Source organism: Lemur catta, chromosome 21 (assembly GCF_020740605.2).
Source record: "Lemur catta isolate mLemCat1 chromosome 21, mLemCat1.pri, whole genome shotgun sequence".
NCBI lineage: Eukaryota > Metazoa > Chordata > Mammalia > Primates > Lemuridae > Lemur > Lemur catta.
Genome location: NC_059148.1, coordinates 32,140,994 through 32,153,303, shown reverse-complemented (window position 1 = coordinate 32,153,303; position 12,310 = coordinate 32,140,994). Strand labels below are relative to the sequence as shown.

Sequence of the window (12,310 nt, the reverse complement as noted above, 5' to 3'; positions counted from 1 at the left end):
AGCCTTGGGAGAATCTATTGTTAACTGTAAAAAGCAGTAAAATTCTAGAAAGGAGGTTTGTTACATCTTGAATGGTAAGAATCGACAGCTTTATCCCAGCTGGGTGGTCGGTGTGAATGCAGCGTCCTCTCAGGATGCTTGAGCTGCGGGTACGTTTAACTGGAAACACAGATACACTTGAAGAAGACTATGCAAACCATTCAGGCCAGAAATCTCGAATGGATTTGTTCATTCAGCAGATGCTGGCAGCCTAGTATTTAGCCAGCGTGTACTCGCCGCCCCTTAGCTCGGATGCTGGTGGGGTCAGCAGGGGCTTCCCCTCCGCACACGGCCCATCACAGAGCTGCACGCATCACGCAGGGCACCGTGTGTGTTGATCCTCTGGCTTCCTTCCGCCTAGGTGGCTGCTGCCAGGGCAGAAGCTGGTTCTAGCCGCCGCCACTTCACAGCAGCCGCTCTGGAGCTGAGTGAGGTGAAGAAGGAGCTGCAGGCCAAGGAGCAGCTGGTGCGGACGCTGCAGGCGGAGGCCGACAGCCTCCAGTGAGTGCAGGCCCTGCAGAGGCGGGCGGGAGCCTGGCCGGCCACAGGTGTGGTGGGCAGGATCGCTCCTCCTCTGTCTGACTCAGCACGGCAGGGTCGCCTCTTTTCTAGCAGATTCTAGCAGACTGCCAGGTATTTCAGAGGCAAGTCAAAGGGGTTGAATACCCCCGACTTCTGTCTCCAGAAGCTGAGCCTCACGCTCACTGCCCCGTGCTCATACCCCCAAACCAGAGGGCACCCCGCCGTGAGCACGCACCTCAGGGCCGTGGCCGGGACCCCGAGAGGGTCGTCACAGACTCCTCCCTGGTGCAGCGTCGAGTCAGACCCCCGCAGGCACCAGCCAGGCGCGAGGTCCTGGTGGCTCTGGAGGCCTCCGCTCCCTGCACGGTCTCAGCAGCTACTCGCTGTCGTCTGTGGACGGTGTCAACAGGGCGAGACGGTGCATCCTAAAGCACCGGGAATGGGCCCAGCACAGGGGTCTCACCGGGACGGACACGCTCCACAGGCAGCATTTCCAGGGGGAGGGCAGGTCCCTCCATCACGTGGTGATTCCGCTCTCGCTTGTCTTTTCACGCTAGGTTTCAGGAGGGGAAACGTTCCCAGGAAGTAGCTCAGTTCCAGGTGGAGCTGGCCGAGGCCCGGACGCAGCTGCAGCTCCTGCAGAAGCAGCTGGACGAGCAGCTGAGCAGACAGCCCATGGGGAGCCAAGAGGTGATGTGCCAGGCGCCTCACGTCCCTAGTTAGCGTGGCTCACAGGGCTGGATTGGATTACTGCATTCCCTGTCTTCTGGGAGAGGAATATTTATTTTTTTCCTTACTATGTTATTAAAAGATAAGCAGAAATACAGTAAGAGCAAATTCCAGTGCAAGAAAGCCACTTTAAAATGCTTTTGGTCCTGTGACTTCCCCCCTCAGGTGGAAAATCTCAGGTGGGAGCTGGATCAGAAGGAGAGAGAGATCCAGTCGTTGAAGCAGCAGCTGGACTTGACGGGGCAGCAGGGTCGGAAGGAGCTGGAAGGGACGCGGCAGATGTTGCAGGTGCCTGTCCTGCAGGGCTCGCGGGGCGTTGGTGGCCGGGGCCGCATGCCAGCCAGGGAGCGCCTCAGGACGGGCGCGCAGCACACGGTTCCAAAGGCACTGTCACTGGTCCCAGTCACACAGCTGGCAGGGGCAGGGCTGAATCCCCAGCCAGCTCAACTCCTCGGCTGAGGGATGCGAAACGTGCCAGGCGCAGTGCCGCCAGTCCCGTACGCGGGGGGCCACGTGGGAGGAGTCAGCCAGTTTGTGACCAGCTCCTCTACGACGAGCTTGGTCTACAGAGTTCTTGGCCACATGAGGAAAGGATCAGGAACGTAATCGTAAATGGGTGGCTTGAGTCACAGGAGAATTGATTCATGATCCGGGTTGAGCATCCCCCATACAAGAATCTGAAATCCAGAACTGTTTGAGCACCAGCACGACACTCAAAACGTTCTGGGTGGGGATCCTCAACTGTATTTTTAGGAAGGGTTAGGCTGCTTCTAGTGGCTAACAGGAGCTTCTTGGGGGTTACTGCAACATGTAGTCACGGGGATATTGCAGGTTCCTTGGCAGCGACTCTGGGATTCGGGTAGGAATGTCGAGGATGTGGCTGTGACTGCAGCCTTCACCATCTGGTGCTGAGGAGGAAACGTCATCTACTAAATCCTATAAAAGTCAGCGCTGTGTGTTTAGTCCCTTTAGCATGATGACATGACATGCCAACTGGCATCTTCATGGTGTGTTTAAGATCTTTTAGCTTTTAAAGCTGACTTCACTTTCCCAGAATATCAAGTCTGAGTTGGAGATTGTGCAGGAAAATCTGTCCAGGACCCAGAAGGATAAATTTATGCTTCAAGCCAAAGTGTCAGAGCTGAAGAACAACATGAAGACGGTGCTGCAGCTAAACCAGCAGCTGAAGCTGGACCTCCGCCGCGGGGCAGCCAAGACGGTACGTGACACAGGCCCCCGGCTGCCGTAGGTTGTGTGGACAGGAGGTTTCCAGTTGCTCAGACATGAACAGATAAGTTCAGTCAGCCCTGAGCAAATGGCAGTGGAGTATCTGCTTGGACTATAGGCCAAGCTGTTTTATTTTATGGCGTTTCCAAAGGAGTGTTTCTGCTTTTCCTGAATTAAAATACCATGTTGCTATAATACGCTTCATAAGCCACACGAGAGAAGACTTTGTGGTGGAGCAGCCCTTGCTGTGTCTTCAGAGCTGGGCATGGCGGTTGCTGGGTGGGCTTGGATCAGGGGCTCTGGAGCTGCTGTCATTGTCCTGCCCAGAGTCTGCACACCTGGCAGTTTCTTTGCACCCAGTCTGCAGAGATACTTTCCAGGACGCAAGTGCAAAGAAATCTCTCAGATTCAGGTTTATTTAGCATCATTTGCCTATCTGTGAAAGAGTTTTAGGTCCTAGAAAAGGGAGTCAGAGGGAAATTCAAAGACGGCCATGATCTCTTATGGAAAGCTCTTCTCTGAGGGTCCTAGTTTAGGATTAAGCTCCATCGTCCTGAAGATCCAGAACTTAGGTTGTTTGTGCTTTGTTATGTGCATTCGAAATAAGGTTATTTATCCAGCCAAAATTGTGTGAACTCCTTTGAGTTCCTGATGCAACAGCGACTGGGATGGCCCCTTCCCAAGGCCCCACGTTGAGCCGGGGAGGCCCACTGCCGGGGTTTTGCTGGGGAGACTGGCGGCAGGAGGGTGGTGGGCCGGCTAACGGTGTGCTTCTAAACGCAGCGGAAGGAGCTGAGAGGCGAGGCCAGCCCTTCCGGCCCCGCCACGCCCATCAAGATCCCCGACTGCCCCGTCCCAGCCGCGCTGCTGGAGGAGCTGCTGCGGCCCCCGCCCGCCGTGAGCAAGGAGCCCCTCAGGAACCTCAACAGCTGTCTCCAGCAGCTCAGGTACATCCCACTCTGCGCTCCGTGTATTTAAGAGTTAATGATGTGTTTAACTTGGAGGGGTCTCTCCCGTTGCCAGCATCGGAGGCCTGGCAGAGTCTGAGCAGGGCTGTGTTAGGTAGGGGTTACTCACACACACGCGCGTGCACACACAACGCACACGCACACACACACACCCCCCTCAGATTGCCTGCGGTTGGACTGCCCTGATGAGCCCTTCGGAGCTGGAAGACCCGACACTGCGACCCATCAGCCTGTGGGCTGAGCCCCCTAGCTCGGGGCAGAAGAGGCTGATGCTCGTGGGTGTGGCCGTGACGTGGAAGTCACGTGTGAAACTGGCCTCAGGGACAGCTTTTCCCCACAGCCACCCAGTCTGAGTCGGGCCCCCAATTCTGCGTCTTTCCCACATTCCCGGTGGGAGCAGAAGCCCGAGGCACCTGTCGGTTGGCCTCAGCACAGTGTAGAGAAAAATGCCGAGAACACTGCAAGCCCTGTTGAGCGAAACCTCAGCTGGTCTTGCTGGTCTCTGAGGGCACTAGGAGCCAGCTCCAGTGTTAGGGAGCGAACTGCCATTTGGTCCAAGCTTGTTACGGATAAGCCCGTGGGTAAGAGGTTCTGCGTGGCCCTTGTGTGACCGGGGTTTCTTCCTTTGCCTCCTCCTGTCTGGCAGGCAGGAGATGGACAGCCTGCAGCGCCAGATGGAGGAGCACACCTTCACCGTGCCCGAGTCCCTGCCCTCCTGGGCCCAGGCGGAGGGCCACCTCTCGGACCCAGCCACCGTGGGCCCTGCCCTCCTGGGGGACCACACCAACCCCCAGGGCGACACGCAGAAACACGGGCAGAGCAGGGCTTCCAAAGAAGGACCGGGACAGTGACTGCTACAGCCTCACTGCCAGGTGTTTGTAACTGTGGAAAGGAATACTCCTTTATCAATGTTATTTGATTGTTTAAGTTTTGCTTTTGCTTTAATAAGGAGTAAAATGACAGACCAAGAGCTATGGATTAGAGAAATAGTCATTTGAATATCACAGTTAGCTTTTCCCATGAAGTGAGCAAATCTTAGACACCTCGTTCAGAGCTCGGTGAGGAAGGTTCGATTGTGTATGAAGGGTCGTTTGCAGCAGGCGGCGTCTTGAGTGACGGCAGCCAGGTCCGGTGGAAAGCGCAGGGCGGGGCCTGTGGGGTACAGCTCACGTCCCGGCTCCGTCCAGTGGGGCTGTGCCTCCCTGCAGAAACGGAATTTTATTTGCACCTTTGGCTTTTTGGCAATTTTTTCAATAGCCATCCACCGTAGGATTTGTATATAAACACTGAAAATCATAATCTAATCTTTAGGAAGTACGACTGTCTTCATTGATTGCCTTTTGACAATTTGCTGTCCTGAAATAATGTACATGTAGGATTTAGGGATATCAGTCAGAAAATTTTATTTTAAGAAATACAATTATTTATGTTCTGAAACCAAATGCTCTTACATAGAAAGGGTTCTTTGTTTAGTTTCACTTTATTTCTGAGGGTCTTTCCTTCCGGCCTGGTCTCTTCCTGTCAGACACTGGGCAGGGGCCGGTCCCCCCCGGGCAGACCTGATGTCCGCCAGGGGGCTCAGGACGCCAGGGCCGCCTCGAGTGGCCTGGTGCGTGGGGGGCGCAGGGACAGCCAGAGTCGGGGAGGAAGGTGAGAGGGGCCGGGGCTGCCGCAGGGGCTCTTGAGGTTTCCGTCGGAGCCTGAACCTTTGTAGACAAGGGGCAGTCACAAGCCTTTCTCAGGGCTCACGCTTCTCTGCCCCAAGGGAGGAATCTTCCCCAGGGCCTGCAAGAAGCCTCTGTTGGTGTAGTCACCAAGAGAAATCCCAGATCCTCCGTGGTCACACTGGCGTCACTCGAGCACAGAGGCTGGCACCACGAGACAGGTGGCTGTGCCCTCCTGGGATGCCTCAGACACAGGCGCTGAGTTTAAAGTCAGCCCTGAGTGCGTGACGTTCACGTTTCTCACCTGAAACGCCCTGGGAGGGCTGAGGCCTGTAAGTTTCCCGTAGTTTGCTAAGAAAACCTAAAATAATATCTGTTGGCCTGGGTCAGAAGAGAGAGAGAGAGACTGGGTCCACCTGGCCCCTCCCTGGGTGTCGCTGGCCAGTGCAGGTGAGCTCGTGTCCCCGGTGGCTGGCTGTCCTGCGGAGAAGCAGTTTGTGTTCTCTCGTGATAGACCGTTGGGAAGTCAGTCGATGAGGCTGAGGTGGCGTCAACCACAAAGATGTTTCGGGTCTAAAAAATATTCCCTAGCAAGTATTTGAACTTTTAAAACACATGTATCATTTGTACAGGGTTAATTTTGAAATAATACTTGAAAACTTCACTATAAATATATCTTGCTTTTTAAGTTGGAGATCTCTTCTGACTAAATTGTTTTTGTACCATTAGAAAAAAAATGGTAACTTACGTTCTTATTTATTTTGGCTGTCTTATCCTTTGTTTTAATTTTAAAACCAAGAGATAACGCTCGTTGTGTGGCAGAGCTGATTTCTCCTTGCGTATAGATGGTCCTCCAGTGAGTCCCGTTCACGGTGTGGTTTTTTTCTCTTAGGATAAACTGATTCTGAATGTATTTATCAAGTGAAACCAGATCTCTGTTCCTCATGCCTTTGCCCCTTTGTTTAGCTGTCCTGCGTGTGTGCTCGTGTGTGTACATGTGCATAAGAGTGTATGCGTGTGCACATGTGTGTGTGCTCGTGCGTGTGTGTGTGCACATGTATGTGTGCATAAGAGTGTGTGTGCACATGTATGTGTGCATAAGAGTGTATGTGTGTGCACATGTGCGTGTGCTCATGTGTGTGTGTGCATGCACATGTATGTGTGCATAAGAGTGTGTGCGTGTGCGCGTATGCATGAGAGTGTGTGTGTGTGCGTGTGCACGTGTGCGTGTGCATAAGAGTGTGCGTGTGCACACCCTCAGAGTCCGCACCTCTCTTGGTGTTCTGTGCCACCCTCAGCCAGTTGTCACTGGGACCCTCTTCTGGTCTGGAAGGGCCTGGCCTGTCTTTGCCACCTACGGGGCGGGTCTCGTGTTTGCTCCTTGCATTTTCACGCACGGCCTGTGGCTCTGGGCCTGAGGCCTCGCGTGTTCTCGCTGCCACTGCCGTTGGGCCTCCTTCAGAAGTCACCTTAAAGAGGAAGCTGGTTTCTAAATTGCCTGCTTTTTTGTCTCCAAGGGCCCCTCCTGGCTCTTCTACCTCCCGGAGCTAGATTCTTCAGAGAGTGAAGTTTGAATTATTGTTGTTCTTGTGGGCAGAAAGGGGAATTTTGGAATATCCTCATGGAAAACAGCAGCCAAGTCTGGAGTGTGACTTGATGAAACAGGGTCACCGTCGCACTGTGTCTGTGCGTGTTGGTCAGCCCCAGGCTGTATGTCGTGTCCCGTCGCAGGGAACGTTGGCCTGGGCACTTTGTGATGTCATTACCCATTTTTCTTGTGTTCCAAAGAAACTTACTGCAGTGTGGTTTCCATTGATTTTTTTTCCATGGTGCATGTCAGACAGAAGCCACGGATCTCATCCATTTATGTGCCTTGGTTCTGGTCTTTGGCGTGTGTACCGGGCAGTGTTTCTGTAGAACACGGGTCTGACTGTCCCGGGCCTGGCTCCGGGGGCAGTGCCCGCTGGGGTGGCCGCGGTGCAGGAGGCCTGCGTCAAGCTCAGCCTCGGTGTGGAACTGACTTTTTTGGTCCAGGATCCTGTCCCGGCCGTGGGCCTGCAGAGTCTCCATGAGGGATATTCCTACTTCCATGAGTATTTTTTTTGACAAAATTTAAATGTCATGTGTAAAGATTCTAGGAGTGAAAGGGACCAGCATCCACTTCACATTCTAGGAGTGGAAGATAAATGCCCCGGAGCCTTCCTGTCGGGGATGCCGGGTGATGGGCATGAGGCTGTGATGTGAGCCTTCCTCTGACCGGCTCATTGATTCAGAGTTCGAGGAGATTCTCATTATACGGTGGTCTCAGGTTACAGCAGGATCCTTGAGGGAAGTGTTTTAGAGGGTCTAGAAAATGCAGTGGTTTTAAGTTATTCATTCCTGTTAAAAATTTCCTCACAAAAGAATCCTCAAGTTGTGGCTGTTCAGAGGAAAGGTGTCACCATGTATAACAAATTGTAACTTTAAAAAGCATGTTGATTTTTTTATAAATTTAAGTGTGCTTGAGAATTCTTTAAATTTTGTGCAATAAACTATTTTTTGTAAAGATTTTCATATTTCATGGGGGGCTTCATTTTAATATTTATATTTTGTCATATTTGGGAGTCACTTTTTAATTTCATGTTATTACGCACTCTGTTTTACAAGATAATTTTACTGTTCTGCCCAAGTTTCAGACAGGATGTGATACCTGACTTCGTGTTGCCTTTGACCACAGCAGAGTAGGAGCTACCCATGCCCTTCCCTTCTGAGCCCACACTCACTTGTTTGCCTTTGCAAGGAATGGAAAAGGAGGGTGAGTCTACAGGGGTAACCGACGGAACGGGACGGTGGCTGTTCTTCAGGCTGCGGCTCCGTTCCCAAGTGTTACAGCCGAGCCCCCCCTCCGCGGGTCGTCATGGATACGGTGGGGCTGTAACTCCCAGATCTCCACCGTGTGACACCCTGTGTACTCTGGTTTTGGTCAGTAAGAGTTGCCAGGCGTAGAGTTTTCAGTTAAATGTTGCCAGGGCCAGCGTGGCTGGAAGAGCACAGAAGAGGAGAGAAGTGGCCGCAGGACTGAACTCCGTGCTGGGATTCACGCCTTTTCGCACGTCCCCACGTGACTTGCTTCCATGCCCGGGGGTCGGGCCGTTCAGTCCTGTGCAGATGTAAGTGAAAACTGCCTGCCACCGCATTTTGTGGTGAAGTACGGAGGATGCGATACTTTCTTGTCTACAGTGACCATTAAAGAGGCTTATATGTATGAGAACTTTTTCCTTTTGTACGTAAAGTTGCTGAACGTTTGCAGGCAACAAGCTGGTTGACAGATTTACCTTTAAACTGTATCTGCTTTGTCAAACAGACGCTCCATCCTGCATCCTCTTACAAAGCTGTTAGTGGGTGTCACGAAGCAGCTTTGGCACAGATGTACGGGTAGCTGTTTCCTGGCCGTGAGTGGCACAGGTACCCTCAGGAGTTTGGGGTGAGTGTAGGACCAAGGACTTATCCCTGGTGGGAGGCTCAGTATTTAAAAATCACCGGGTCACTCAGAAGCCTGATACCTCATGCAGTGGTAGGAAGCAGATTATGGGGGATATGTAAAATGGGGTCTTTTACACCCCTGCTTTCCAGCTTGATGGATAGACGTAAGATTTGTTAGAAGAGTCCCCAAGCCTTTCCTTGATGAGAAGGAATTCTGAGCAGTCAGTGACTTTGAAAGTCAGAAGCATTTATTGGATTCCTCTGCTGGCCTTCACGCACGCTTTCATTTGACAAGGAACATTGCAGATTCTGATAAAAAAGTGTACTTGGACAAAGGCCTTTTTCCTGGAAACAGTGGGCAATATTAAACTGCGTTGCCAAGCCACCTCTGCCGTTATTTGCGATGCCCTCTGTCCCTGTTTGTGTGTGGGGTGTCACTAAGCACCTTCCCATGCCCACAGCCCGGGACGGCCTAGGCGCGAGCCTGGCTCCACCTCTTGCTGGCAGGTCCACGTTTCCACGCAGCCTCCAGCTGCAGCGAGGGCCAATGACGGGGCCTCCGCGGGCTGCGAGGACTGAACGTGTGGGTATGGGTGGGAGCCTGCCGCAGCCGGGGACTCACACACCTCGCAGTGATGCACGGGGTGGGAACGTCCCTCCACAAAGGCAGTGTCAGGGACGGAGTGGCGTTCTGGGCACACCACCAGGGAGGCACTACCATGCCTGCCTAACTTTTTTTATTTTTGTTGAGAGAAGGTCTTGCTAGGTTGCCCAGCCTGGTCTCAAACTCCTGGGCTCAAGCCATCCTCCCACCTCCTGAAGTGCTGGGATGACAGGTGAGAGCCCCACGTCCAGCCCACACCCCTTCCTTCGACTGCCCTGCGTGGGGCAGCCCCTCTGCCTGTGCCCCCCAGGCCCTGGTTTCCTGCAGCAGCTGGTGTGTCATCGTGGAGCCACAGGCTCCCACCCAGGCTCCACCCGAGGGTCTTGGTGTCCGGCTGTGGCCGTCTCCATGTTTCCTCTGCCGCATCCCCCAGCCTGGGCTGTTTTCCTGACTAGACCCTACTGTATGCAACAGACGTGGCTGGATTTCCACAGGTGTGAAACGTTTCTTGGTAACAGTTTTAATGGACATATATCCTTTTAAATAAATCCAATTAACATTGAAAATATTAATAGATGGAAAAAATTTATTAGCTGCTCCCTGCTGATCTAGGGCTTATTCCTGGGCCTGTTTTCTCGTGTGTTAAGTGGGATAATATCACTTTGCTCTACCTATCTCTGTCTGTTGTGAAGATTAAATTGAAATGGCTAAATTTGCCTTGTAGCCAGGCATGGGGGCTCACACCCGTAGTCCCAGCTACTCAAGGCCGAGGCAGGAGGATCACTTGAGGCCAGGAATTTGGGACCAGCCTGGGAAACAGAGTGAGACCCTGTCTCTAAAAACAAAAAATAAAATAAAAAACTAATTTGCCTTATAAAGTGTAAATCCTAGAGCTGTGAAAGATTATTGGAGATGCAGCTTAACTCTTCTTGGTTCACGACAGGTTACTGAACAGCCGGGGTTGTTTATGTCCAGGCCTCCGTGCCTCTAGTGGCATCTGACCTCGGCGTCACCTCATGGAGAAAACTGCAGCACAGGGAAACTTAGCAATTCATCCAAGTCTCCGGAAGGCAGGGCAGACAGGATGCCGCCCCAGGTGGTCTGGCCCAGAGCCTGAGCTCTCACACAGTAGCACAAACTCCTAAGAAGGTCAGAATTGCGGAGGGGCTGAGGACAGGTCTGTTCTCACAGTACTTAGTAATTAGAAATAACAACCACAAGGTTTCATTCTAAAAAGACACTCTTTATTCGTTTACATGTAGGCATAATTTATAGTACAAAAAGATACGATTTTAAGTACGCAGTTTGATGCATTTTTTCCCATTTATGATTCTCACAGCCACAGTTTGGTGAGTTTTGACAAATGTGTGCTCGTTTTATTATCAACCAAAACAAGATACAGGGACCAAGAAAGTTCCCTCCTGCCCTTCCCAGCTGACCACACCCTGGGAGAGGCAATTGCTGCAACTTTGCCTGTTCTCGAGACTCACGTAAATGGAAATGTGCAGTGTGCACACTTTTGTGTTTGGCTTCTTTTGCTGAGCACTTTTTTGAGATTCACCCTTGTTGCGGAATAGTGTATAATCACGTGACAGCATACCATCTTATGACAGTTTCACAATTTATCCATCCACCTGTTGATGTACTTTGGGGTGTTCCCAGTTTGGGGCTACAATGTTACACATCATGCTGCTATGAACATTGGTGAACAAACTCTGTGGCCTGCCATTTTTATTCCTCTTGGCAAACACTACCTGGCATCAGGAGGTTGCTGCAGTTTCAGGCTGCTCTAACAAAACACCACACACTGGGCAGCTTGTAAAACAAATTTCTCACAGTTCTGAGGCCAAGAAGACCCAGATCAGGCACCTGCAGGTTCAGTGGCTGATGAGGACCCACTTCTAGTTCTTAGATGGCACCTTCTTGCTGTGTCCTTATGTGACGTAAGAGGCAAGGGGTTTCTCTCCCGCGTCTTTCAAAAGGGCACTGATGGCATCCACGAAGGCTCTGCCTCATCACCTCCCACAGCACCCGCATCCTATCTCTGTCATCACCCGCGGGGCTAGGATGCCAGCGTATGAATTTTGGAGGGATACAAACATCCAGACCATGAGTACATTTAACTTTATAAGAAAGTACCTTACTATTTTCCAAAATGGTTAACTCATTTTACACTCTCACCAGCAATGTATGAGAATTCCAAAATTGTTCCACATCCTCACCAAAATTTGATATTGTCATTCTTTTAATTTTAGCCCCTCTGGTGGGTATTTCATTGGTGTTTTAATTTGCATTTCACTCATCTTCAAATTTACTGACCCAACCTACCGTTAGTACCATGATTTTTTTTTTTTCCTTAGAGACAGGGTCTCGCTCTGTCGCCCAGGCTGGAGTGCAGCGGTGTGATCACAGCTCCCTGCAGCCCCCAAGGCCTGGGCTCATGCAGTTCTCCTACCTCAACCTCCCCAGTTGCTGGGACTATAGGCCCATGCCACCTGGCCTGGATTAATGATTTTTTTTTTTTTGTTTTCATTGTTTCACCAACAAAGCCAAGGCAAAATTGACTTTTTTAAATCAAGGACATCAATTATATTTTTAGGTCTTTTTTAATTAAAAAATTAAGATATAAAGTACATACAGTAAGATTCACCTTTTATTGTACCTGAGCGTTTCGACAAGCATCTGCAATCGTGTGACCCCACAATGAGGATACAGAACACTGTCATCACACCCCGACATTCCCTGGGCGACTTTGCAGTCACCCCCTGGGCCACCCCCAGGCGACCTGCGCTGCTCTCCGTCCTGTGCACGCATCTCCTGCGGGAGGAATCGCAGGGCACCAAGGACGGCACCGCACCTCCTCGGTTCCTCAGGAACAGGGTGGTGAGCAGGTAAGAATTAACTCGGACCAGGAATACACGGATCCGGCCGGGCAGACACAGTCAGGGGCACGGTTAGAGGAGGCGGCAATTCTCCCCAGCGCACGGCGCGGCCGGGCTGCTGCGCTCTGACCGGCGAGAAGCCGTTTAGAGTCGTGGCCGCCGGCAAGTACGACGGTGAGGACGACACGCAAACGCCGGGCGTCCGGGGTCCCA

At 51.9% G+C, this 12,310-nt stretch overlaps 1 protein-coding gene across 4 annotated transcripts in view; it reads left to right on the top strand.

Moving 5' to 3' along the window:
- Window positions 1-5,904, top strand: part of GOLGA3 (golgin A3) — a 45,903-nt gene extending 39,999 nt beyond the window's left edge. For 3 of the 4 annotated variants that reach the window (XM_045534090.1, XM_045534089.1, XM_045534088.1), the window contains 6 exons: window positions 401-540; window positions 1,119-1,251; window positions 1,456-1,578; window positions 2,345-2,509; window positions 3,301-3,464; window positions 4,132-5,904. In XM_045534090.1, coding sequence (XP_045390046.1) covers window positions 401-540; window positions 1,119-1,251; window positions 1,456-1,578; window positions 2,345-2,509; window positions 3,301-3,464; window positions 4,132-4,336 — 930 coding nt within the window. In that variant the 3' untranslated portion in view covers window positions 4,337-5,904. Of the gene's footprint in view, window positions 1-400; window positions 541-1,118; window positions 1,252-1,455; window positions 1,579-2,344; window positions 2,510-3,300; window positions 3,465-4,131 lie in introns of those variants that run through there. The other variant, XM_045534092.1, reaches the window with a different exon arrangement.
- The last annotated feature ends 6,406 nt before the right edge of the window (window positions 5,905-12,310 follow it).